The sequence below is a fragment of the Sminthopsis crassicaudata genome, chromosome 2 (assembly GCF_048593235.1).
Source record: "Sminthopsis crassicaudata isolate SCR6 chromosome 2, ASM4859323v1, whole genome shotgun sequence".
In the NCBI taxonomy this organism is placed as follows: Eukaryota; Metazoa; Chordata; class Mammalia; order Dasyuromorphia; family Dasyuridae; genus Sminthopsis; species Sminthopsis crassicaudata.
In genome coordinates this window covers 494,983,422-495,010,026 of record NC_133618.1, presented here as the reverse complement: position 1 = coordinate 495,010,026, position 26,605 = coordinate 494,983,422, and the positions used below count along the sequence as shown (strand labels likewise).

The 26,605-nt window shown below is 41.2% G+C and overlaps 1 protein-coding gene across 1 annotated transcript in view; it reads left to right on the top strand.

Annotated features, from left to right (window-relative positions):
* The window catches only part of CDH22 (cadherin 22), a 138,452-nt gene that overhangs the window by 46,490 nt on the left and 65,357 nt on the right, over positions 1 to 26,605 (top strand). The window contains exon 3 of the mRNA XM_074293581.1: positions 21,520 to 21,814. Coding sequence (XP_074149682.1) covers positions 21,520 to 21,814 — 295 coding nt within the window. The remainder of the gene's footprint in view (positions 1 to 21,519; positions 21,815 to 26,605) is intronic.

Genomic DNA, 26,605 nt, shown 5'->3' with positions numbered 1-26,605 from the left:
TCTATATCCTAAATTCTATGATCTCTTGTACCTTTGACATTCTGTGTTCTAATATTCAGTGTATTAAGATCTACTCCCTTCTGGATATTCTGTTTTATGGTTCTGTCTTGGAGATCAACCTTGTTTGGAGCTTAAGTGCAGATGCTGGGTTATTTGAGAGATTGTCTCAGGGGTAGGTTGCTTGAACCTCTTTAGGTTGGGCTAGAATCTTTCAAGAGCTCCCAGTTCTACACTCAGTTATGGCCAATAATCTCTCTGGACAGTTTAGTGGCAGCAAGGGACTGGTTAACTATTTTCTCTGTCTGGTAGGGATTAAATAAAACCTGTTGCCTTTGTTCCTTCCCACTCCAGCTGTTCACCCACCAGTGATGTTGTCATAAAATTTACATAACCAAATTCCAGTTCATATAAAAGATTTTCATAGAAGGAGCATGCAGGTGCCAGTGATTGGGGCCTGGAAAAAAAATGATTAACAGCAGTGATATGCATGAGAAGGGTGAGTGAACTGGAATGACAGGTTGGGCTGATTTTCTATGGTGGTGATAGCTCAGATATATATTTCCAGGAAGATGATTTACAAATTGCTTCTGTCCCAAATGCCCAATTAGATTGTTGTTCCTTTTTTTACAAGGGAAGAAATTGATATCTATCAAGAAGTGACATTCTAAGGCTAACCTGAAGAATTAGGGGCAGAATTGGGGCTCAAACCCAGGTCTTCTATTTATAAATTTATAGACTATAGAACTGGAAGGTTCTGGCTTATTTGGTTCAAACCCCTCCAACCCTTTTCAGTGGAGAAGCCTGAGGCCCAGAGAGGTTTAGGGACATATTGTCTAAGGTCACACAGATTGCAAAGAGCAATAGTTTGAATTCAAACCATTTAGTTAGTCTGACTTCAAATCCAGGATGCTTTGAATTACATCCCAATACAGATTTTTTTCACTATGTAAAGCACAATTCTATGCCAACTTTATGCCTATGGCATAGGAACAAACCTAGGAATGAAGGCAGGAGGTCTGGCATCTTAAAAGGAGGTAAGCCTAGACCTTCCTTCTCTATCCCTTTAGAATAATCTCTTATGCTTCTTACTTTTTCCAATGTTATCATGCTTGATTTCTGTGCCTTGGTCTGTAATCATTATTTTATAGTTAGTTAATTATATATATATATATATAAAATCTTATTTTATAGGTAACGAAATAGACCTAGATTTGGGGAAGTGACTTACCCAAGATCATATAATAAGTTAGTGGAGAATTGACCTCGATGTTCTTCTAATTAGACAACACTGCCTTTTGAAATGCACAGTGATTGTTCCCTTATAGAAGAGTGGATTACTTTGTGGTCTTCAGGTCCATAAAGGCTCTTTGAGGAAATGTAAGGAGTGAAACCTGTATTAGATAGGAGTATGTACCTTACCCTAGGTTGAGTTTCTGAGATAGGAGAGGGTCAGTAAGAAGTGTAGTATTCAGAACTAAAAAAGGACCTCAGAGACCTAATCTAGTCTCTTCAAATGATATTTTTAGAGTTTTATTAATACCTTTTGAGTTGTATTTATGTCACAGTTTTTTCCTGATCTATGCACCCTCTTACTATACCAAAGAAAAACAGTTAAGTAAAACCAACTGACCCAGAAATGATCAAATGAGGTATACAGCATTACTGGGTAGTTACAATCTCTGTATTGGAAGACATATCAAGCAATGTAGATTAGACTTCATTAAGAGCAGTATCTAGAGAGATACCCGCTGTAGTAACCTGGTCAGTATACCATGGGAGCAGCTCAATAACTGTTATATTTTCAGCATAAACATTTATGCCTTAGAAACTCACAAATGCTCCAAAACAGGACTTGATTGGTTGTTAGGATGATTGCCTAGATGTAAGAAAGTGATGGAAAAATATTAATGATTCAGATTAAACCTAAAAATGTGTCATGGGTACATTTCACACAGACTCCCAGACATTTATTAAGCATTTATCAGCACTCTGCTCGTTCTGATCGTACAGCATCTCAAATATAGGGTTCAGATCCAGGTATCACATTTTGGACAGGACAGTGATAAAGTAGAGGAATAAAACCAAGATGGTGAAACACCTTGAGATTGCAAGGAAGTATAGAATGGGAGATGAGAAGGTTAAGGAAATTGAGACTGGAGAAAGCATGGTGGTGGAATATGAGAGCAGTTTTAAAGAATGTGAAGGAAGGGCTTTATGTGGACTTGTCACATAGATTTGTTCTGTTTGATTCCAGAGCAGAACTCAGATAAATGGGAAAACATTTCAAAGAGATAGATTAAGGTTTGATGTCAAGAAAAATAACCTAGAACCATGGAACTAGAAACAGGAAAATGGTCTATTTCACTAGATATCTTTAAAGTAAGGGTATATAGTACAACAGATAGTGTTGGCTTTGGAATCAGGAAGACCTGAGTTAAAATCTTGTTATGTAACTGTATATGTCATTTACTCTCTGTTTGCTTCAGTTTCCTTAACTACAAAATGTTAACAGTAATAATACCTACCTTCCATGGTTGTAGTGAGACTCAAATGAGATAAAATTTGTAAAGCACTTAGCACAGTACCTAGTCCAGAATAGATGTTTAATAAATACTTGATTTTTTTTTCCTTCTGAAGGTTGCATGATGACTTATAGTAAATAATCTTGGCCTAGTTGTACTCATATTTTTTGAGATTCCTTCCAATTCAGAGGTTCTGTGAATCTGTCTGCCCTGGATCTCTTTATTTGGAATAAAGATCATTAAATCTAATTTTAATTCAGAGGATTTATAAAATTTCATTTCTCAAATATATAGGCAACTGAGCCAAATTTACAAAAATAAGAACCATTCCTTGATTAATAGATGATCAAAGGATATGAACAGGAAGTTTTTTTTTTTAATCAAAGCTATCAATAGTTATATGAAAATGCTGTAAATCACCAATAATTAGAGAAAGTCATATTAAAACAACTCTGAGGTACTGTCTCATACCCATTAGATTGGCTAACATGACAGAAAAAGGAAAATGACAAATATTGGAGGGAGTGTGGAAAAATATGTAGACTAACAATGCATTGTTGGTGGAGCTGTGAATTAACCCAGTCATTTTGGAGATGTCACATAAATAAAACCCAAAAGGTATTAATAAAACTCTGAATATATCATTTGAAGAATTGGATTAGATATCTGAGGTCCTTTTTGGTTCTAAATCTTACAATTCCTACCATCCCCTCTTATATTAGAAATTCAAGCCTATAATAAGGTGTGTACTTATACAGAATTTTTACTCCTCACATTTCCTCAAAGAGCCTGTATTGACTTGGAGAACACAAAGCAATCTATTATTCTGTAGGGAAACAATTTGGAACTGTACCCAGTGGATATAAAGTTGTTCATATTCTTTGACCCAAAAATGCTTCTACTGAGTCTGTACCCCAATGAGGTCAAAGAAGAAGGAAATGGACCTATAGGTACAAAAATATTTATAGCAGCCTTTTATTTTTGTGGTGGAAAAGTATTGGAAACTGAGGAGATGCACATTAATTGGGAAGTGACTAAATGGGTTGCGCTATATGATGGTAATAGAATACTATTGAACTGTAAGAATGACAAAAGGGATGGTTTCAGAAAAACTCAGGAAGACTTGTATGACCTAATGCAAAATGAAGGGGGAAGAACAAGGAGAACATTGTACATAATAACAGCAATATTGTAATGATAATTAACTGTGAAAGACTTAGTTACTCTATCAATATAATGATCCAAGACAATTCCAAAGAACTCACAATGAAAAATGTTATCTGCTTCCAGTGAGAGAACTGATGAACTCTGAGTATAGATCAAAACATATTTTCAAATGCTTTTGCAATTGTGTGTGTTTTAAGTATGGTACTAGTAATTGTGTATATTTTCTTGATTCTATTTTCTTTGTACCATATCAGTTTGAGACTTAATGAATGAATAAATTTTCCATAATCACGATTTCATGGGGATTAGATCACATTAGAAATGTAGTTTCATTGACATAGCAGATTAGAGGAGAAAATTCTCTATCAATGTAAGTTAGTACTTTCTCTACATTTTAAAATCTTCAAGAGTTGTCCAGAACTTTGGCACAATGGTAAATATGCTGGATTTGGATTCAGGCAATCTTGATTTGAATTTCAACTATATTTCTTCCAAACTGTTTAACTTTGAGTAAGTTACTTTCTCTCTGAGCTTCAGTTTACTCATTTCTAAAATGATGGAGTTTAGATTAAATGATCCACTAATCTTCCCAGAGACACACAGTCAGAAATAGGACTTGAACCTGTGTCTTCTTGACTCTGAGACCACCTCTCTCCCCACTACATAATTGTTTCTACTACTCATTGTTTCTTATAACACAATAATATTTCCTTAACTTTCTATACATCAGTCAGTTTTTCTCATGGCAAAACAAGATCCCATTGCATTCACATACCACAATTTATTTAGCCATTCTCCAATTGATAGGAACCCACATCTTTCTAATATTTTACTATAATAAAACATAGGACCATTTTGGCATCTACAGAATCTTTTTTTCTCTCTGACTTCTGTGGGTTATCTGCCCAGTTGTGGGATTATGAATATGGATAGTTTAATAACTAATATATGAATAATATGTATGGCTGAGTTTAGTATGAATAATTTAGTATCTTTTCTCATATAACTTCATATTGTTTCCCTACACAGTTAGATCAATCAACAATTTCAGCAATTAATTAGTGTGCTAGACTTCCTATAGGCCTTTCAACATTGACTATTTCTATCTTTGACCATTTTTGCAAATTTGAAAGCTGTGAAATTAAACCCCAGTGTTGCTTTAATTTTAAGTTGATTTAGGGGCAGCTAGGTGGCGCAGTGGATAGAGCACCAGCCTTTAATTCAGGATGACCAGAGTTCAAATCTAGTCTCAGACACTTAACACTTCCTAGCTGTGTGACCCTGGGCAAGTCACTTAACCCCAGCCTCAGGGGGAAAAAGAAATTTAAGTTGATTTGTAAATTAGATTTTAATTTAATTTCTTAATATTTGTTATTTTTATCTCTTCATATAGATTATTGATCATTTGCATTTCTTCTTTTGAAAATTGTTCTTATTTTTTGATCACTTAGCTAATGGGAAATGACTGAGTTTAATATAAACTTAATTTATATTAAAACAATATAAAATTACATTTGAGAAAAGTTACTAAGTTATCCATTTATATGTGTATATATTTTTATATAATATATGTTTGTTTCAATTCCACATTTATCTTATATATCAGACTTTTATCAGAGATGCTATATACAAAGATTCTGTCCTCCCCCTCGTCTAATCTACACTTTCTCTTTATTTATTCTGATTGCACTGATTTTGGTTGTGCAAAAGATTTAAATTCTATATAATCAAAGTGGTTATTTTACATTTTGTGATCCAGCCCCTAATTTTGTAGATGATGAAAATGGAGACCTAGAGTGATGAGTTACAAGTAGCTTATGAAAGTAGCATAAATGCCTACAAAGTTGTAGAATTGGATCTTTGTTTAGGAGGAATCTCCATGGGTTCCTATGATTTACCCAGATCAGATAGCTATTATGACATCACCAGGAGGAAGGATGTAGAAAACAGAGAAAAGGAAGCCCAAGAAAGTCTTGGAAGAAGTCTTAGGGGGCTTCACATTTCTAATGTTCAGTACTTTAGGTTGTATTTGACTTTTTTGGACTCCATTTGGAGTTTTCTTGCAAGGAAGTGGTTTGCTACTTTCCTCTCCAGCTCATTTTTCAGATGAGGAAACTGAGACAAACAAGGTCAAATGATTTGCCTAGCAAATCAGCTGGGAAGTGTCTGAGGTCGGATTTGAAGTCACAAAAATGAATCTTCCTGATACTAAACCCAATGCTTTAACCACTGTACCACATAGCTGCCCTTGCTTATAGAACTTTTTAAGAAAATGGGCCCAGTGAAGCCCGATGACTTAACCAAGATCATATTAAGAGAGAAGGATAAAACCTGACTGATCTTCCAACTTGACTACCCTGGGAGAGATTCAATTTGATTCAACAAATACTTATAAAATGCAACCCATTGTACTAGGTGCTGAGAAATTCAAAGACTAAAGTGAAAAAAGACTTGCTTCCCAGAAGTTTATATATTCAAATAGGAGATGTAACATATAAATAGATGAACAAATAAAAGATCATCCATGGAGGGAGACAGTGCAAAGAACTAGTAGGATCAGGAACAGCTTCATAGAATAATTGGCACCCATACTGATCCTTAAAAGATGACCAAGTATTCTAAGAGGTTGAGCTAAGGAGGGTATGGATTCCAAACATGAGAGACAGCCTGTGGAGAGGTACATGGGTAAGGGCTGAAATGCAGAGTTCAGGGAGCAGCAAGCCCACTAGTTTTGGCACATGAAAGGAAGTAATTGGAAATGAGCCTGGAAAGATATTCTGGAGCTAAGCTGTGGAAGGCTTTAAACCCTAAGTTTATATTTTATCCCCCAGGCAATAGGAAACCACTAGAGATGTTAGAGGACGGGGGTCAATATGATTAGACCTGTATTTGGGGAAAAAGACAATTTTTTTTGGCATCTCTGTGAAGGATGGAGCAGAGCAAGGAGAAACTTAAAAAGAGAATTTCAATTGTGACGCTATTGTCGTGGTCCAAGTGAAAGATGATAAAGCCTTGAACCAGGGAGGTGGCTGTATTAGTGGAAAAATGAGGATAGATGTGAGAGATGTTAGGGAAATGTCCTGGACAAGGTCTGGTAGAATATAGGGGGATGAAGGAGAGAAGAAAGTTGAAAATTATCATCTTCTTGACTGGAAGAATGATGTTGCCCTATAGGAAAAAAAAAAAGGTTTTGAGGGCTTATGGGTTTAAAGGGGAAAATGTTACTTTCTATTCTGTTGAGCTTGAACTGCCTATGAACCAACCAAGTGGTGGGACTATCATTGAGGGTAAAGCATGCATTATGTAGGTTTGTTGGTATAGAGATGATAAATGAATCCATTGGGGTTCCTCTGTCCCTGTTACTTGCCCAAAGTCATGCAGCCAGAATGAAATCACTAAGAGAAAGAACATAGAGAGGTGAGAAGAGGGCCCAGGAAAGTGGGAAAAAACTTGGGGAAACTGACTTTTGGTTTATAGGATTTGGACAAAGATATGGCAAAATATATTGATCATTGAGATCATAAAAGGGAATGTGGTACAGTGGAAGGTTGTATGTTTAGAATGAAAGAACTTGGATTTTAAATCTCAGTTCCTCTGCTTACAACCTGTATGACTTTGAGTAGGTCCCTTGATCTTCCTGTCAAATAAGGGGCTTGGACTAGGAAATCTCTTAGGGTCCACTTAGCTTTCAGTCTGATTCTATGATCCTGTGTGATGGTAGAGCTAGATTTTTAATATCAATTTCTTGAAACCTAGGTCAGGGCATTCCTATTCTTTTATCCTCTCTATCATCATAATGGCAGTAGCTAGCACCTACTATGTGCCAGGCACTGTGCTAAATGCATTACAGATTTGAGAGGTGCTCACAACAACCCTGTGAGGTGCTATAATTATGTCCATTTGCTTCACAAATGGAGGAAGAAGTGGAGGCAAATAGAGATTAAGTGACTTGCCCACCCTGTAGCTAGTAAGTGTCTGAAACTGGATTTAAACTATCGGCTTCCCAGCTCCAGGGCCAGCACTCTATCCACTGTACTACATAAACCGTTGTCCCCAAGTTTATCACCATCTTCTCCCACCAGTCAGACCTAGCCTCTATAGCAGTGCTTTTAAGTTTACAAAATGCATGTCGTATGCTGCCTCATTTGAACATTACAACAAAAATAAAAGATATTATTATTCCCATTTTATGTGTGTGGAAACTGAGGATCAGGGAGTAAGCCAAAGATTTTCAGGGCTGCTTGTTCTGAACTCCCTCATGTCATAGGAAAGTTGGATTTGTCACACTCAGGGTCCAGCTCTACCATCTCAAGGGCATCCCTGAATGGGCTTTGGAAACCTGTCATCAGCCCTAGAGTCCTTGGGGTCCTTTATGCCGCAGAAGTCAAGAAAAGAAGTCATTTAGGTTCATAGATTATTAGGCATGGATGGCTATGCTCCAAGGGAAGCAGTTTATCCTATTTCTGAGAAAACAGTTGCCCATTAAATGATTTCTTTTCATCCTTGCCTTCTTTTCCTCCCCCTCTACCCCAATTATGCCGCTTGGAATCATGGGATTTAGATCTGAAATGGATGTTAGAGACTGTTGAGGTACAGCAGCCTTCATTTTCTTATTTCACATGAGAAAACTGAGGCTTTTAAAGTTAAAGGACTTGCTCAAAGTCACTTCCGCAATAGAAGGCAGACAAGATTGACTCTAAATCCTCTGCACCACTGGGTCTCCCATTTCCTGCAAAGATGGGCCTTTTTTTGTCCTCATCACTGGGATGGAGTCCCACAATCATCCTTCCCCAGCTTCCCCCACCCCTTAAAATGTCGGGGTCTGGGGTTTTAAAAATAACCTGTCCCCGTTCTGCCTTACCCTCTTCAGTCAAGTCCCCCCTTGCAGGGGAAAGGTATTCTCTGTACTTCCAGTTAATTCACTGTCTCCCCCCACCCCCACCCCAGGGAGCCGCTCCGAGCATCCGTCCTTGTCGAATTCCAGAGGTAGCCTAGCAACAGCCTCATTTCCAGAGTGAACCCCGGGCACCTAGAGCTAACCCATTTTACAGCCCTTTTCCCCATCGCTCACAGCCGTCATCTAATTGTCACCCACCGTCCTGGCTCTGGCTCCTTCTGCCTCCCTCCCCTTCCCCCATTCGATCCCACACTGGGTAGCTTAGCTTCCCTCTCCCCAGTACTGCCCCCCCACTCCAGCAAGCACCCAAGCCGGCATCTTTACCCCAAACCTCTCCCCAACACCCACCTCTCACAACCTCCCCAACCAACAACATTTCCATAAAATCTGGGTACTTTGGCTAATCCCTTTTCTGAACTGTAATTTCCCCCGAGGCCTCTGTCAGTTGGATGTGGATTTCGGTAGGATTTAAAAAAATTTTTTTTAAAGATAGAATTATGGGGTCAGCACTTGTTACCGACTTCTGCGGGCGCTGAGATCTATTTTAGATATATTGTGGGATTAAAGCAGGGGGGGAGCAGATTTAATTAAGTTGCTAATATTTAAAGAAAATTGATGAACTCCTGGTTTACGAGGGGCTCCAACATGAGAGCCGTTCTCATTAATGGGGAGCATTTTGATTTGATCTCCTTTCTGGTTAAATCCCGGAGTCGTTTTATTTGTGTATCCACGCTGTCCATTTAATTGTTTTTAATAAGGAAAAAACGTACCTCTGTTCGCATTTAATTTTGATTTAATTAGGAGGAAGTAATTAATGGGCTCATAAATCGCACTTTTCAGCCCCCCAGGGAGAGGCCAACCACAGCTCTGGTGTATTTCCCATTGTTGATGGGTGAAGGGCGGAGCTGGGAGGGCCTCTGCCTGAGCTTTTCCTCCCAGGGGTGGGCTGAGCAAGCCAGGGATGGAACTGTGCCCCATAGTCCGGACAGTGGGGAGAAAGCAGCCCCACACACAGCCCTCTTCTGCCTCCTCCCCCACTTTGTTTCTGTAACTCTCTGTGTATTTAACATATAACATTATGCATTGTGGTTTTCGGAGCCTGCGTCCGAACTTCCCTCAGACCATAAACTCCAGGAGTCAAACTTTGTGATGTTTCGCAGTGTCAAGCAGTTCTGTCCACACAGAAGTGCTTAATAAATGTCAGTGGCTTGGTCTGCATGGGACAAACCAGAGTATGTCCCGCACATCAGAGGAGTCCTGAGTACCGGATGACAGAGAGATCACTTCCTGCTGGGGGGAATCAGAGATGGCTTCCCGGAGGCAGTGACATTTGAGCTGAGTCTTGAACAATGGGTGGGCAGATTGGTGAGATTAGGGAGGAAGAGCTGCAAATATTAAGTCAATTCTCCCGAATATGTGTAAGCAGGAGGACTTGAGGAGATCCTGCTTTAGTGCAGTGGAAAGAGCTCTGGATTTGGAGTCCAGGGAACTGGGCTCTTGAATTCAGACTCTATTTGTTTCCACGACCTTGGACAATCACTTCGCTTCTCTTAGTTCTTCTAAATGTCTTCCTTGATAAAATAAAGGATTTTATGATTTTTGAGAACCCCTCCAGCTCTAGCATCAAACCCTGCAGTGACTCAAGATCCTTTCTCCAAAGGATGGTAGTTGTTGAAGGATGTAAGCATGTTTTTATGATTATTATGTGTAAGAGACACAGTAGCCAAAACAGCAGGGCTGCTTTCAGAGAGGCCTAGTTTTTAGAATGAGGACTCAGACTCACAGTATTCTATTTGGTTCTAGGTAACCAGTGTCTTTTTAGGAAGGACACTGATGAACTGGAAGATATTCAGAGGAGAACAATCACCCCGATAAAGGACCTGAAGGCATTCCATGAGGTTAGAGTGGAAGCTTCCTGAGGGCAGGAGCTATTCCCGTTTTTGTTCTTTTAGCTGGAACATCGTATGTACTTGATTGATTAGTAAGAGTAACTGGGAATTTTGAGCATGGAGAAGAGACCACTTGGAGAAGATGTGATACCTGATGGCGCCTATCTGAAAAACAGTCACAAAAAAGGCTTAGACTTGTTCATTTTGGCACCAGAGAGCAGGACCAGAAAGGGTATATAAAGGTTCTGCAGGGGCAAATTTCAGCTTAATGTAAGAAAAATTTTTCTTCTAATTAGAACCATTCAGAAGTGGAATGTGCTTCCTAGGGGATGAAGTCCATGTCATCACAGGCCTTCAAGTAAAGGATGGGTGATAATTGAAGATATTGGAGCAGAATTACAAATTAAGAGCTGGAATTAACTCCAAAATTGAAAAAAAAATTCTGAGGCCGGGGATCCCATAAGTAGTAAGTGACAGAAGTTGGATTTGAGCCACATGGTTTTGTACTGTGCTGATTCCTCCAGTCACCGGTGCCCATGTTCAATCTCAAATGGGGGGAGTGGGTGATTTCTCAACCAGGGGGACTGAATAGCATGGCCCCTCTGCCTGTTTTCAGCTCCTGTGAGCTTTCTCCCTTATCTCCCCGAAGAATGAACTATAGATGTTTATTCACTGCAGCTAGGATTGGAGCCCCACCAGGTTAATCAAAAGTGGATGTGGTCTCTAGTTCTCAGGGAGCTTAAAGTTTAAAGAAGTCCCCCCCCCCTCCCAACAAAGGCCCACTCAGAGAAAGTAATTTCTGCCAAAAAGCTCAGGTTCTCTATGCTTGGAAAGATTTGCATCTGTTCATTCTGGTTTTGCTGCTGGAGCCAAGACATCCCATTTCTGCTTTGTTTCCCTTCCCAGAAGTCTCTGGTTTTTGTCTCTGATCTGGTTCAGAAATAGGTCTCTATCCAATATTGAGATCTTGCTTAGAGGCAAGAATACAATACTCTGAAAAGTTTCTCCAGAAAAATAGTAAGAACTTAACATTTATCAGAGAAGCATAACTGGGAGGGACCTTTAAAAAATAGAATTTCTGAGCTAGAAGAGCCCTTAAAATACATAAAATAGAATTTACTTCTGGAAGGGACCATAGTGCACAGAATGTTAGCACCATAAGAAATCCAATAACTAGAATGTCGGAGCTGGAAGAAATGTTACAACACTCCATATAGAATATCAGTGCTGGAAGGGACCTTAGAACCAAGAATTTTAGAGCTATAAGAGGGTTTGGGGATCTTCTAACCCTTCCTTCTTATTTTACAAGATAGGGAAAATAACTTGGCCACATAGCAAATTAGAGTTAGAGTTAGGAATAGAACCTTGATCCTCATCAAGTCCTCTTAACATTCTTTACAAAAGCTCATACAATATACTGAATATATAGCACCAGTTTTATCCCCATTTTACAGATAAGAAAGTTAAGGCACAAGATTAATAATTTGCCTGCACTAAGAAGCAGTTGAAAAGGAAACTCAAACCTGAGTTTCTTGACTCCTAGTTTTTCTTGCTGCTGCAGGCTGCCAAATCCAAGGTTTCAGGAGACAGGAGAGAGAGAGCCCTGTTTGATTCTGTAGTCCCTGGAGGTCTGACCATCAATCTTAGAGTGAGCTCCATTTTGTAAATTGCAATAGAACATCAGTGACATCACCCTTAAGTTGTCTCCCTCTCCTCCCCCGCTTTTTCTTGCAGCCTCTAAGGTTCATTACAAGTGATCCTGTCTGACTTAAGCTCAGTGCCCATTACTGCTGATCACTTAAGGGAGAACTGATGGGAAGGATATTCCCTATGCAAAAATTGGGGCTTCCCAAGTCCTTCTCCCCAATAATCCTGGAAAAGGCCCAAACCTTCTAGCAATCCTGGGTTCTAATCTCAGCTATGTTTCTAGAATGTTAGAGCTTTAGGGCTAGAATGGACTTTTGGAATAATTCAATACAACCTTTTATTTCACAGAGAAGGAAAAGTAAAGGGCCAGGGTAGAGAAATGCTATTCTTCCTTAACATTCTGAACTTGGCTAAAGCCACAGAAATTAATTGCTTACCTAGGACTAAAACCTCAAGTTCTTGACTCAAAGCCTGGTGTTTTTTGGGGAGAGTGGGGTGATGTGGGAGGGCAAGACAATCAGAGTTAAGTGACATGCCCACGGTCACACAGCTAGTAAGTGTCGACTTCAGAGCCGGGCTCTATCCACTGCACCACCTAGATGCTCCAAGCCTAGTGTTCTTGGATAATAGGATTTAGAGATAAAAGGACCTTAGAGGTCAGCTGTTCCAATGTCTTCCTTGTACTAATGAGTTAAAGTGAGTTGAAATTATGCGGCCAAGCTCACACAGATAATTGGCCTTTTGATTTCAAATTCTTTTACGTCATGAATTTGCTGTCATCTTGGGCAAGTAAGTCAGTTGTCCTTTCTGAGCCTTAATTTCCATCTTTGTAAAATGAAAACTATTGTAATGTATGCCCTAGAGGTCCATGAGGAGTTACCCCAACCCCACCCAAAGAGAGGATGAATGGGATGAAGCTGTCACAGATGGGGAAAAAGGCAGCCCACACCACCTAGATCCTGGGTATAAATTCTATCTGGTGGAACTGTGTGTCTGAAAGGTGGATTATAGAACTGCCGTTTGGAAGATTGAATGGCCCATAAACATTTTCATATTTCATTAGCCGATTAATGGACGTCTCTCTTTTTTTGGCAACTTTGCTGATTCTCAGCAGAAATCACGGGGAGTAAATGGTGGCGTCGGGAGGAACCTTTCCGGGTCCCCGTCCCCTTATAGATTGCCCCAATTAATGCCCGTCCTGGGCTCCACCGAGATGCATTCTTCCTGTCCAGTTACTGTTAATAGATTTCTCATAAGTGGCTGGATTGTAAAAACCTCATAACTCAGTTTAATGCCACCAATAAAATTATCTCAGGACGGTCGGCCCTGAATCACTGGCGGTTCTTGGGGATGAGAAGGCCTGTCTTTCCTGTTTGCTATTTACCCTTTCACTCCCTTCCTCTGTTGAGAGAAACTAGGACTTGAAGAAAGAGACTAGGTCCCAGTATGGAATTTCCCCTCTCAGTCCTAGCATCACAGCTGGAATGAGTTTCTGTGGTGGGAGGACTTTGTTTTGGGCCCTCCATGGTCATGCATTAAGGGGCATAAAATAACAAGAACTTGAAAACTGCCTAAAATTCTGGGAGAAAGGGAACGTATTTACCCTTGAGGACAAGGGAAGGACACATGCTCACCAACTTTAAAGGGAAACCTGTCTAATGTCCCCTGAAATAATAAAAGGATTTCCCTTTTCCCCCTCTTCTTCCCCTTCCCATTTATTACCATGTGAAATTGGGTATATAAGGTAAAGTCTCCAACTCAAAGCCATAAAACAACTCAAACCTCCTATGAGAGGCTCCCTCAGCAGAGGGTTCTCTTCTGCCAACTACTGAGGCCCCAGTTACCTTCCATGAGCCATCCCCACTCCAGCTATTTTATAGGATAATGAAAAAATCAGTGGCCCAGAAGTCAATCAATCTGGGTTTTATTCTTAGCTCTACCGTTAATTTGATGTATGACCCAAGTCATCACTTGATGAGCCTCAGTTTCCCCTTCTCTAAGATCAGGAGGATTGGACTAAATTATTCTTGAATTTCCAGCTCAAAAGTTCCATGTCCTAAGGCAAGGAGATTTCTAACCTTTTTGAGTATGAGAACCCTTTTCTAAATGTCAAAAAATTTTGCGGACCCCCACATGATAGCAGTTGCATTCACACTGCATATTTTGTTGGAACTAAATAAAGATCAAATTGACAGTGCTGGGTGCACATATGGATTTGAGCACCCCTGAGAATAACTATGGGTTTCTTGGGGAATTTTCATCCACAAGTTGAGAACACTGTCAGAGTTCTTTCTTGCTCTAACTTTCTATGTTGTAAGGGCAAAATCTAGGACTGTTTCCCTAAAATACTGTTTTCCCAACACTGTGGCTTAATTCTGATAGTTACAAACTCTTTACTAGAAAATCCATATTGTCTATGGCCATATCTGCTTTCTAACTATTTTATTTATTCCTATTCTATAAGAAGGAAACTAGACTCCAGTAGGCGAGTGGTACAGCCTCTGGACACAGAGATGATGCCTCCTTTCCAGAAAGTCTGTGGAAACTGGAATCCTTGATGGTTTTGCCCCATATTGCAACCTCTGGAGGTCCTCCCAGGCTGGCTCTGGGAAGGCTGCTTGGATCTGATTAGGAGTGTCCACCCAGCTGCTCCCTCTCTTCCTTCTAATATCCCCCAGTAGGATAGCTGTATTGGATATAATCTAAAGTTCTCCTATCCTGAAAACTTCTTTTCAGAATTATACTATAGAAAGACCACTGGCCGTGCAATCAGAAGACCATCTCTGTCACTTCTTACTTATGTGACTTGATGAATTATTTCATGTTTCTTGTCCTCAGTTTCAGTAAAAGGAAGGGTTTGGAGTAGTCGACCCCTAAAGTCCTTTCCAACTCTAAGTCTCACTTCTTCTGAGAAGCTGGTCCTAGAAATGAAGAGAGATAGGGCTTGGGATTGAAGTGTGTGTGTGTGTGTGTGTGTGTGTGTGTGTGTGTGTGTGTACAAGTGTAGTCACGGAGGGAATGGACAATTGCTATAGTTAGGTAATGTGTTATTGTTTCAACAACCTGATTTCTCCTAATCCTCAACCAGACAGTCAGCAATAAACTTTCCCAAACTACTCTGGCAAATCTTAGCAAGGTGAGGACTAGATGAGGTTAGAGCCTGGATCTGAATGGAGACTAGGATGTATGGTCGGAGCTGAAGGACAGGAACTTATGAGCACAGGCCAGGTGCTCTTAAAACTTCAAATCATAAACTCTTCTGGCATTCTGCTGAAGTCTAAGGACCCTTCTCAAAATAATATATTTTTAAGCACATAAAATAAAACACACAGGAGTACAGAGGAAATCAATTATATTGAAATACATTTATCACACACATACACACACAGACACACATATATTTAAAATCACCACATTTACACAGCAACAACAAGATTATGCAACAATCAATTATGATGGCTCTTTTTGGTAATGGGTTATTCAGGTCAATTCCAGTGGATTTGTGATAAGGAGAGCAGGGAGAGGACTGTAGAGACTGAGTGTGGATCACAACATAGTATTTTCGCCTTTTCTGGTGTTGGCTTGATTTTTGTTTTCTTTCTCTTTTTTCCCCTTTTGATTTAATTTTCCTTGTGCAGCATGATGTTTTTAGAGGTATGTGTGGAAGAGTTGCACATGTTTGACATATATTGGATTGCTTGCTGTCTGGGGAGGGGGTGGAGAGAAAGAAGGGAGAAAAAAATTGGGGGCATGGGGTTTTGCAGGAGTGAGTGTTAAAAACTATCTTTGTATCTATTTTGAAAATAGGAAGCTATTATTTTTAAAATGAATGTAATATATTTTATTTAACATATACTTTAACAGATTTAACATGTATTGATCAACCTGCCATCTGGGGGAGGGGGTGAGGGGAAGGAGGGGAAAAGTTGGAACAGAAGGTTTTGCAAGGGTCAATGCTGAAAAATTACCCATGCATATATCTGGTAAATAAAAAGCTATAATAAAAAATGAATGTAAGAAATAAATGAAAAATCACCACATTCATGGATGCCAGATCAAGAACCCTGGTCTAGGTGGCTTTGATCACTCATTGGGGCTGCCAGCATTCCCCATTTACTCTCTTGCCCTATTGTTCCATGACCCTGAATATATGGATGTGCTTGTTAAGATCTGAGTCCCATTCATCCTTCCCAGCCCAGCTCAGGTCCTTCTCTGATGAAGCTTCCCCAATGAAGCCCCAAACTACAGTAAACTCTCCCTCCTTTAAATTCCTGACCACGCTTATCTCAAGACCACATTGCTCATTCCTCAGTCATTTTTATAATTATTTCTTCTGGGTACATTTTGTACTCCCCCTCCCAAATGATTTGAGAACCTGGATAGTGGTTGTTCTTTTCAATCTTCTACCGACCCCTCCCCTCTCTCACCACAGGACTCACACAGTAGGTACCCAGTGCATAGTCATCAACTGACATTGACATTCAATAGCCATTTATTGAATACCTACTATGTGCAGAGTTCTATGCTGGGCTCTGGAAAGGTATGCAGAATTTAGATAAAACATGTTCCCTGCTGTTTGAGTTCTCAGGCTAGCAGCAAGATAAGAATCAGAGTGCTACACAGTGAGTGTATTAAAGAGGAGCAAGACAGGTACGTGTGTTGAAGAAGCACCATAACGAAGGTCATTTCTGCCTGGGGAATGGGGGGGGGAGATTGATGGGGGAAATGGCGTTTGAGTTGGGCTTTAAAGGAACTATTGGAATTCATCAGACCAAGTAAGAGAGAAAGAGAAGGGAGAGGAGGGCATTCCTTCTAAAAGGTTACTGAGGTAGTAAATTTCCAGAGCTGGAATTCAAATCCCAGGCCTCTGATTTCTAATCTAAAAGACTTCCCCCATGTCACATTACTTCTTCTTCTATTGCTGATTGATTGTATAATCTTGGGCAATTCCTTTTCCTTCTCTGCACCTCAGTTTCCACTTCTGCAAAATGAGGGGATTGGACTAGAAGGGTGTCCCAGCTTGGAGATAGAGACCGTCCTCCAAATTCCCACTCTCTCCCCCTCCTGGGCCTGCCCTTTGTCCCAACATGGCAGAGGAAGGATGATGGCTGCATTATTCCCTTCCTTTCCCTCCCCTCCCCTCATATTCCATTCATTCCAATTCTGTGTCTCCCTCTGTGCAGAACTGAGCCTGTCCTTTGGGCTTAGCCTCCTTAAGGAGAAGATACATCCCTCTAGGAGCTTATAGTCTCCCGGATGAGATAAGGCTTACGTGAAACAGTTAAGTTCCAGTACAAGGGTGTGAATGATTTACTATCAGCATGAGTGATACAGACAGTAAGTGCTACAGGAGTTCAAAGGCGGAAGAGATTAGTGTGGGCCACAGTGGTGGAGGAGGCTTCACAGACGCTGTGGTACTTGGCCCAGCCGTGGAGAATGAGAAGCTCCTGGAGGAGGGGGGACTTAGCTGGCCTTGTAGGATTCTAGGATTTGCATCTGCCAGCAGCTGAGGGATCACACAGAAATCTCTAATTTTCAGCTCCTTTATTGTAAATGGGGTGAAACTGAATCCTCAGAGATGGGACTTGCTTAGGGTTGCACAGATAAAAAGGCAAAGTCAAGATTTGAATCCGGGGCTATCAAGTCTAAATCTAATGCTCTTCCCATACATAATGTAGGGTTTGCAGAGGAGGTGCAAGACATCAGAAACAAGGCTTAAGTGGATCAAGCATGTGTAAAGCAGGTGGTAAATCATCCCTGGATCAGCTCAGAAACCCTCTCTTGGAAGCATAAACTCCAGAGCTGGAAGGAGACCCTACTTGAAGCAAAAATCCATAGTGTGTTTAGCAGGGCACTCATCCAGTCTCTGCTTGAATATCACCAGTGACTGAGGGCTCACTAGCACATAAGACAGCTCATTCCATTTTTAGATGGCGCCAGTTATTAGAAAATTCTCCCTTTCATTAAGCTGAAATCTGCCTCCCTCTAACTTTTCTCCTTGGTCCTAATTCATTGGAAGATATATTTAGACCTAGAAGAGACTTTGTAAGAATCAAATCTTAACTTAGATATATACTGGTTATATGATAGTTTTTATTTAACTACAAAATGGGGGCAAGTTTATCAGACTCAATGACCCTAAGTTGCCTTCCAACTTTAACTTTGTAATCCTACAACCTTCTGGTCCAACCCCTTTATTCTATAGATGAGACCCAAAGTCCCACAGGTCCCGAGTAGCAGATCTGGGATTTGAACATGGCTCCTTTTACTTTTAAATCATCTGATTCTTAATTTTCTCATTCTGCCTCTTCCGTATTCCCTGTGGAGCCACAGAGAACAAGTGTGTCCCACTCATCTGATGAATTTGACAGAAAACCATGTCACAAAATAGATGAGCTTTAGAGAGGTATGAAGTATTATTAGAGGTCTGAAGAGTAAAGAATAGGGTGAGAGGTCATTACTTGATGGAGAAGCAAAGGAGGTACTTCCAAGTCTAAACCCAAAGCCCTTCCCTCCGAATAATGTAGGATATTTGGTGGCATTTAGGGATGGAGACGTGTTAACTGGTAGCAGTAGGTGGAAGGATAGTCTAAATCAGTGTAACTCAAAGCGTTTGGTCTCAGAACCCCTTTATACTTTTTTTGACATGGGAATGATTTTTATTAATAAAGATGTTGAAATTTAAATACAAAGCATTTTTAACTTCAGCATTACACTAAACATAGTAAACAGGTTTGACAGTCTTAATCACAATTATAATAATACACTAAAAAATTATTGAGGACCCCAAAGAGGTTTTATGTAGGTTATGCTATTGCTGTTTACTACATTAAAAATTGAAACATATTAGGATTATTATGAAAATAATTTTGACCCCACAGAGTTTTTATGTGGGTTATGCTATTGCTGTTTAACTACATTAAAAATTGAAACATATTAGGATTATTATGAAAAGAATTTTGACCTAACTACCCCCTGAAAGAGTCTAGAGGACCCTGGAGGTACCCCAACCAAATTTTGGGGGAAAAGGAATAGGACAAATAAAGACACTGAGTCATGCAAGTCACAGAAGGGTCACGGAGGGAGGAGGGAATGGTTCAGTTTACCAGGAGTGTGGAGAATATGGAGGGAAAAGGGGAGTAATCTAAGACAATGTTAGAAAAGTAGTGTAGTGAGTGAGCAGAAATCCACCTCTCATCTCCTCCCAGAAAATGGATTGATTCCAAATGCACAGAGAGACAAACAGAGGCAAACAGACAGAGAGATAAAAGGCATTGGGGATGTGGTCAAAGTGGGGGTTCATTTCTCCAGACTACAAATGTTTATGGTGAGGGTTTAATTGTTCAGTTGAGGGAGGGATACGAGAGGTACAGAATGTAAATATATGCAAACAAATAATTAAAAAAAAAAAAGAAAAGTAGAACACTAATTGTAGAAAATGTAAGTTCCTTGAGGACAGGAGCTGTTTCTTTTTTTTCTTTTTTTTTTTTTTTTTTATTCTCTACACTTAGCACACTGCCAGGCACTAAGGAAGCGCTAAAGAAATGTTTGTTGATTAGGTGGAGGAACTGGATTTCTGCTTAGTAAGCAGTAAAGAACTGGAGGAGATGGGGGATTCATTGGACTAAAGAGTGATATCTATACCAAGGAAACAAATCTGCTAGTAAGTGAAGCACAGAATGGGGGAGTGAGTGAGAAGACAGAGACTTTTTATGAACTTTTTGCAGGTTTGGAGAAAGGACAGGGCTTTTGTGAAGTGGTTTATATTCATCCACTATGAGTCCAGAGCCCTATAATAAGTGCTGGAGGAGATGCAAAACTCAAGGTGTGGTTTGTAATAGTAAAGTTGAACAACATTAATATTTGTAGCATTAAGGCTTTCACTGAGTTTTACAAATATTATTGCATTTGATCCTTACAACAACCCTGGAAAGTAATTGCGATTATTATCTCCATTTTACAGATGAGGAAACTGAGATAGACTAGGATTAAATGATGTGCCCAGAGATACATACTAGATTCTGAGGATGAACTCAAGTCATTCTAATTTCAGGTCCAAGCGCTCTATATAATGGACTACTTAGCTACCTCTACTTACAACTTAGTAGAGGAATATGAAATATACCAAAAAACTTTGATCCTATTGAACCATAATACATGCTGTGTGTAACACATATGAACAAAATACTGTTTCCCTGGGAAAAATAACTTGATGGGGAGATCAAAGAAGGCTTCATGGAAGAGGAGGCAATAGAATTGAGATTTAAAAATGGGAAGAATTCATAGTTAAAGCAGTTAGTATAAGCAAGACCCTATGCTCAGCACAGGGGATCAATTGCAGATCTGGCACAGCCATTTTGGGGAGGCAGTGAAGAGAACACTAGACTTGGAATTATGGACAAGGTTCCCATCTTTCATCAGCATTTTACTAGATGTGTGATCCCGAACAAGCTAACCTCTGTCTACCTTATTTTCCTCATCTGTGTAAAGCAGATTACCCATCTCCTCTATTACCTGTCTCCCAGTGTTATTGTGGGGACCAAATGAGATTGTGTATGTTGTGTGTGTATGTATACTACTTATACATGTGCTTTGCAAACAGAGTTGGGTAAGAGCTAAGCTATTAGCAACCATGAAAAGCAGGGTGGTGCAAGTGGACTGATTGGATAGCCTGACTTTGAGTTTCAATTCCACTGCATTTTTGCTGTGTGATACTGGGTGAGTCTTTTTTTTTTTTTTTTTTTTTTTTCCTGAGGCAATTGGGGTTAAGTGACTTGCCCAGGGTCACACAGCTAGAAGTGTGTCTGAGACCAGATTTGAACTCAGATCTTCCTGACTTCAGGGCTGGTGCTCTATCCAATGCACCACCTAGCTGCCCCACTTATAGGGTCTTTAATGAGAACTGAAAACACCAAGTAAATGTAAAGTGGTGTCGGTCTATGACAAGATATGACCCAGACTCTGTATTCAAAGAGCTTACAGTCTAATAAGCTATGAGACCATGTTGTTCAGTCATGTTTAACTCTTTGTGACCCCGTTTGGGTTTTTTTTTTAAGCAAAGCTACTGGAGGGGTTTGCCATTTCCTTCTCCAACTCATTTTGCAGCTGAGGAAACTGAGGCAAACAGGGTTAAGCAACTGACCCAAGGTGGTGCAGCTAGTAAGTGTCTGAAGCTAGATTTGAACTTATTAAGGAGAGTCTGCCCGACTACAGGTTGGATGGTCTACTGGCTGCACCACTTAGCTGCCTAAATGAAGCAATGTTTGAATAAATGTACCAGTCAGTGTAAGGGGATCATTACCTTTGTCGGTCAGGAGAAGGTTACTGTCCATTTTCTCCTTATCCTCCCCTGCCCCCCCCCCAACTTAGACGCAGTGTTTCCTTTCCTTCTCTGCAGATCCATTCTGACTCTGATGAAGGTGATGGCTCTATCAAATACACCATCTCTGGGGAGGGGGCTGGCACAATCTTCCTGATTGATGAATTGACCGGTGACATTCATGCCATGGAGCGGCTTGACCGGGAGCAGAAAACCTTCTATACACTTCGAGCCCAGGCTCGGGATCGGGCCACAGACCAGCTCCTGGAACCCGAGTCGGAGTTTATCATCAAGGTCCAGGATATCAATGACAGCGAACCTCGCTTCCTGCAGGGCCCCTACATTGGCAGTGTGGCTGAGCTCTCACCCATAGGTAGGTGAGGAAGGTCTGCTTCTCTGGGTGCAGTCAGCACATGGGTCTCTGGCAGCCCAGTCTGCCTCTCTGAGAAGGCTAGGCCATGGAATATTATGCTTCTGGTTCTTGTTCCTGGGCCAGGGGTTCTGGAGGGGGTTCGTTGCTGGGGAGAGGGAGGAACTGCATCGTGGTTGCCTCGGGACCCCCATTCCTTGGGATGTGAGGAGAGCCTCCTGAAGCCCTAGAACTGGGTGAGGCTGTTCAAACTTTCAACTGCAGCTACAGCTTTTGTGACTGTTTTGAGGGCTATTAGGAAGGTCATTTGTTGCTGAGAGAGAATAATGGGTAAGTGTAGACATCCAGATACATTACAGATGCTCTTGAGATGCATTATGATACACAGAGAGACTGAATCCCATGTCTGGAGACACTCGGAGACCACATCTACATACACAGAGACGTGCATCAGACGCAGAGACATAACCACACATACTGATGTCCTGAAACACAGATTCAGAGAGAGACTCGGAGAGAGGAGAGAGATGGAATCAGAACAAGCATTTATTAAGCTCTTACTGTGTGCTGGGCGCTGGGAAGATACAGAGAGGCTACAAAGCAATGAGGATACAAAGAGAGACAGAAACACATGCAGGGAGCTTAATCTTAATGAGGAAGATAATGTACAGATAATGTACATACGGGACATGTGCTGCCATGTAAACCAGAGTTAATCGTGGAGGGGAGGCATGGGGAGTTGTGGGGTGCAGGTAAGGGGGACCTGGAAAGCAGTCTTTCCTAGAAACAGACTTAAAGACAGATACGCATACATGTACATGCACAGGTAGCCATGAGAAAAGACACACAGCCTCATTTTCTGAGACACTGAGAGGTAGGCGTTGAGTTGCACAGATAGATACAGAGGGCAAACATGCACATACTTAGACAAACTAACACGGAGAAATCGGATGCTCACTGGTTAGGGAACTGGACACACGGCGTGATGCCCAGAGTCCATCCGAAGAGGAGTACGTCTGCCTCTGCATTTCTCACCTCCTTGGGGGGAAGCTGTTCCCAGGTGAAGCTGAGATAATTTGTCTGTTAGCTACCCCCATATTAAGTTCACTATGAGTTGCCTTCTATTGTAACCTGGTGACTCTGCCCTGGCACTTTCTGTAGCCCTCTGCCTCCGGAGAAACATGAGGTTTGGGTGGGAGCCAGGGCCTCTGGGAGAGGAGAAGGAAAGCCTGCTCTTTCTTGGTCTGTCCCTTGTAGCCCTGAGGCCGGGTCTCTTTCTGTGTCTCTACTCTGGCTGTCACTAAAGGGCCCAGGGGCAGGGCTCCAAGATGAGCTTTGTTCTTCCAGGGGAATTCAGGAAACAGGGTTACAGGAGCAAGAAAGGGGGGCCGACACATGAGGGCATGAGGAGGCATCCTGTTCCTGGGAGTGGTAATTCCTAGCTCTCTCTGGGCCAGTGGGATTGACAGGTAATGATCAGGCAGCTTCTTCCAAACAATCAGCTCAGGGAAATGGAAGAGGAGAAAATGGGCCAGAAAAAGTGACAGATGCAAAGGAAAGGGAAGACTGGGAAGGCTACTGGAACCAGAGGCACCAATGTGCACATAAACACAAATATTGCTCCTTTCCATCTCCAGATGCACTTACAATATGTGTTCATATAGTACTTGTGTATAAATTCATACACATTTATACTGTGAGAATAATTGCATGCATGGGTACTTAGTCTGTGGGTGAATTTATATATGTGTGTGCTATATATAGTGCATTTCTCCTAAGTATATATGAATATGTGTGTGTGTGTGTGTATGTAATAGAAGAAGAGACAAGGAGAGAAAGAGAAAGTGAGAGAGAAGAGAGCAAGGAAAGAGAGAGAAGAGAAAAAAAGAAAAAGGAGAGTGAAAGAGTAAGAGAAGGAGAGCGAGAGGCAAGGGAGAGAAAGAGAAGAGAGAGGAGAGAAAAAAAGAAAGAGGGAGAGAGAGAAGAGAGAGAAAAAGGGAGAAAGGAGAGAGAAAGAGCGAGAAAGGAGTGAGATAGAGAGAAAAAGAGATAGACTGAGACACAAAAAAATTAATCATACATGCCCATCAAGGCAAAGAACATAGAGCTCCCAATTGGAATTATCTATATACTTGGTACCACATTTTAGAAGGCTCCTTGGCAAGCTGGATAACATCCAGAAGAAGGCAACCAGAATGTCAAGGGGATTGAAAATTAGGCCATATTGATGATCAATAGAAGGAACCAGGATGTTTAGCCTGGAGAAGAGAAGACACAGTATATAAGATACAGACTGCTCAGTGTGGTGAAAAAAACCAACAACACTGGGCTTGAATTCAGAGGATCTGAGTTCTACACTACTTCTAACACTTGCTGTTTCTATGACCTTGGGCAAGACACACAATCTCACTGGGGCTCAGTTCCTTCATCTGTAAAATGTGGGGTATTGGACTAGCTGGTCTCGGAGGTTTCTTCCTGCTTTAAATCTCCAGTTCTGTGGTGGCTGCCTTCAGGTATTTGAAAAGCCACCATATCAGGAATGTTTTGCTTGGCTCCAGAAAGTAGAAGTAGAACCAATTCATTCAGATGATGGCAACAAATATTTATTAAACACTTGGGTGTGCAGAGCCCTTTGCTAAGTAGATGTTGGAGAGATTCAAAGATGATTAAGGTAGAATCCCTGCCATCGCAGAACCGCCAATTATCAGAGGTAAAAGACCCATCGTTAACCATGCTATGCAGTATTATGTAACAAATGCTTCAGAGAAATACAAAACAAAGCACGTATGAGGTCTGAAAGGGGAGTTCATTACCAATGCAGTGAAGTTACAAGGAGGTAGATTTGGACTCAGTATCATTAAGGATTTCTCAAAAATCACTGTTTTCCAGGAATTAATGGTCGGCCTTGCAGGTAGTGAGTTCTTTGTTGCTAGAAGACTCAGGCAGAACGTGGATGATTACTTTGTGCCTCAATTTCCTTCTTTGTCAGGGGGTATAATAACTGATTTTCTATTAGGACCAATCAAATGAGCTAATGAATTTTTAAGGTCTACTTACTGGACAAATCAGTTGGAGATTTTTAGGAAAGATAGCTTTATGAAGTAGAAAGAGCTCTGTTCTGGGAAATAGGAGTTCTGGGTTCAAATCCCAGATTCCTCACTTACTAGTTACGGGACCTTAAATAAGTGACTTCCTTGAGCCTAGGTTTACTTCTCTGCCAGCAACAATAACAGACCACTAGGTGGTGCCAAAGTGCACAGAGCACTGGCTGGAGTCAGGAAAATCTAAGTTCAAATCCAGCCCAAGACACTTAGCAGCTACAAGACCCTGAAAAAGCCGCTCAGCCTCTTTCAGCTTCAGTTTCCCCTCAACTACAAAATGAAAATCATAATTACATCTGTCTCCCAGGGTAGTTGTAAGACTCAAATGAGCCTATATATATAAAATGCTTCTCAAATGCTGAAGTGCTATATAAATTCTAGCTGTTGTTTTTATTATTATTGAAAATTAACTAACGGCCTCCCAGAACAGTTGTGAACACTGTATTTGGAGACAAAGAACTTTGCTTTGAAAACAGTCTCAGTTGCTCACTGGCTGTGTGACCTTGGGCAGATGATTTTCCCACTCTGTGAGGAGGGCATTGAATTAGCTGGTCTCTAAAGTCTCCTTCAGCTAAATCCTAAAATCTAATGGGGGGGGGGGCATGAGTGCAGCTGCATTGGAGGGGCAGCTGTTGCTAGGCCACGCTGAGTTATTGACTTCCGTGGCTATGGAAGGGCCAGGTTGGTGGCAGAGGGCTTCGAAGGCACTGAAAAGCCGGGATAATCAGGGCACTGTGTCTGTTCTTCCTGCATGGGCGGGTGGACCACAGAGCCAAGTAAATCAGTGAGACCATTGGGAAAAGAAATTAAATGAAATTAATTTATATTACTTCAGCAACTTTTTAAGCGGAAGCTATCCTGACACCAAGGTATTCTACAAGAATCCAGGCGGCTTTGAAAATCACTCACACTTACTGAGTTGCCTGATCATCAACTGATGGGAACAAGGCCTACGAGAGACGACAGTGTCTGTGCAAAATTGGAGATCAGAGGGAGAAGGGAAATACGGCTGGGAAACATGAAAGGCGGCAGTCCTTGCAAATTAGCATGCTTAGAAGTTAAAAGGGATTGAGAGTGTGCGGAGCGCTTCCAGTGGACGGGGACTCCAATGAGAGGAGGGGCAGTCAGGAGCAGGCAGGGAGCCTTGGCCCTGAGTTCACACCCAGCTCTGTCCACTCACTCTGTTACCCAGGGGCAAATTGCTTCTGAACCTCAATTGTCTGAACTAAAAGTTGGTTAGACCAGCTGACTTCAAAGATCTTTTCCAGCTCAAAACAATTTGGTTTGTACAATAAGGGGCTCAGGCTGACTGAGCTCTCAGGTCCCTTTCCCACTTGGATAGTCAGGGTTCTGACATGCTCACATCCCTGCTCTGCCAGTAATAACATTTTGCAATATGTCGCAGCTGCTGTGCTACTGGAGCCCTGTCTATAGGCAAAGGGAGGAGTGGTCCCCAGCCCCTTCTCCCTTTCCTGTCTCAAGCATAAATTTGAATCTTGGTGCCCAAGGGGCTATAATTTGCCAAATGATGCATATGGGTGGAGGAGTTTTGTTCCCAGACATCTCTTCCGAGCTCTGAGCAACTCCCTGTGGGGGAGACAGTAATGCAGCCAGAGCCTCCCAAGACACTCATTGAATAATAACAAGCAACCCCAAGCACTTTGAACTTTTCCTGCTGGCTTTAAAATACATT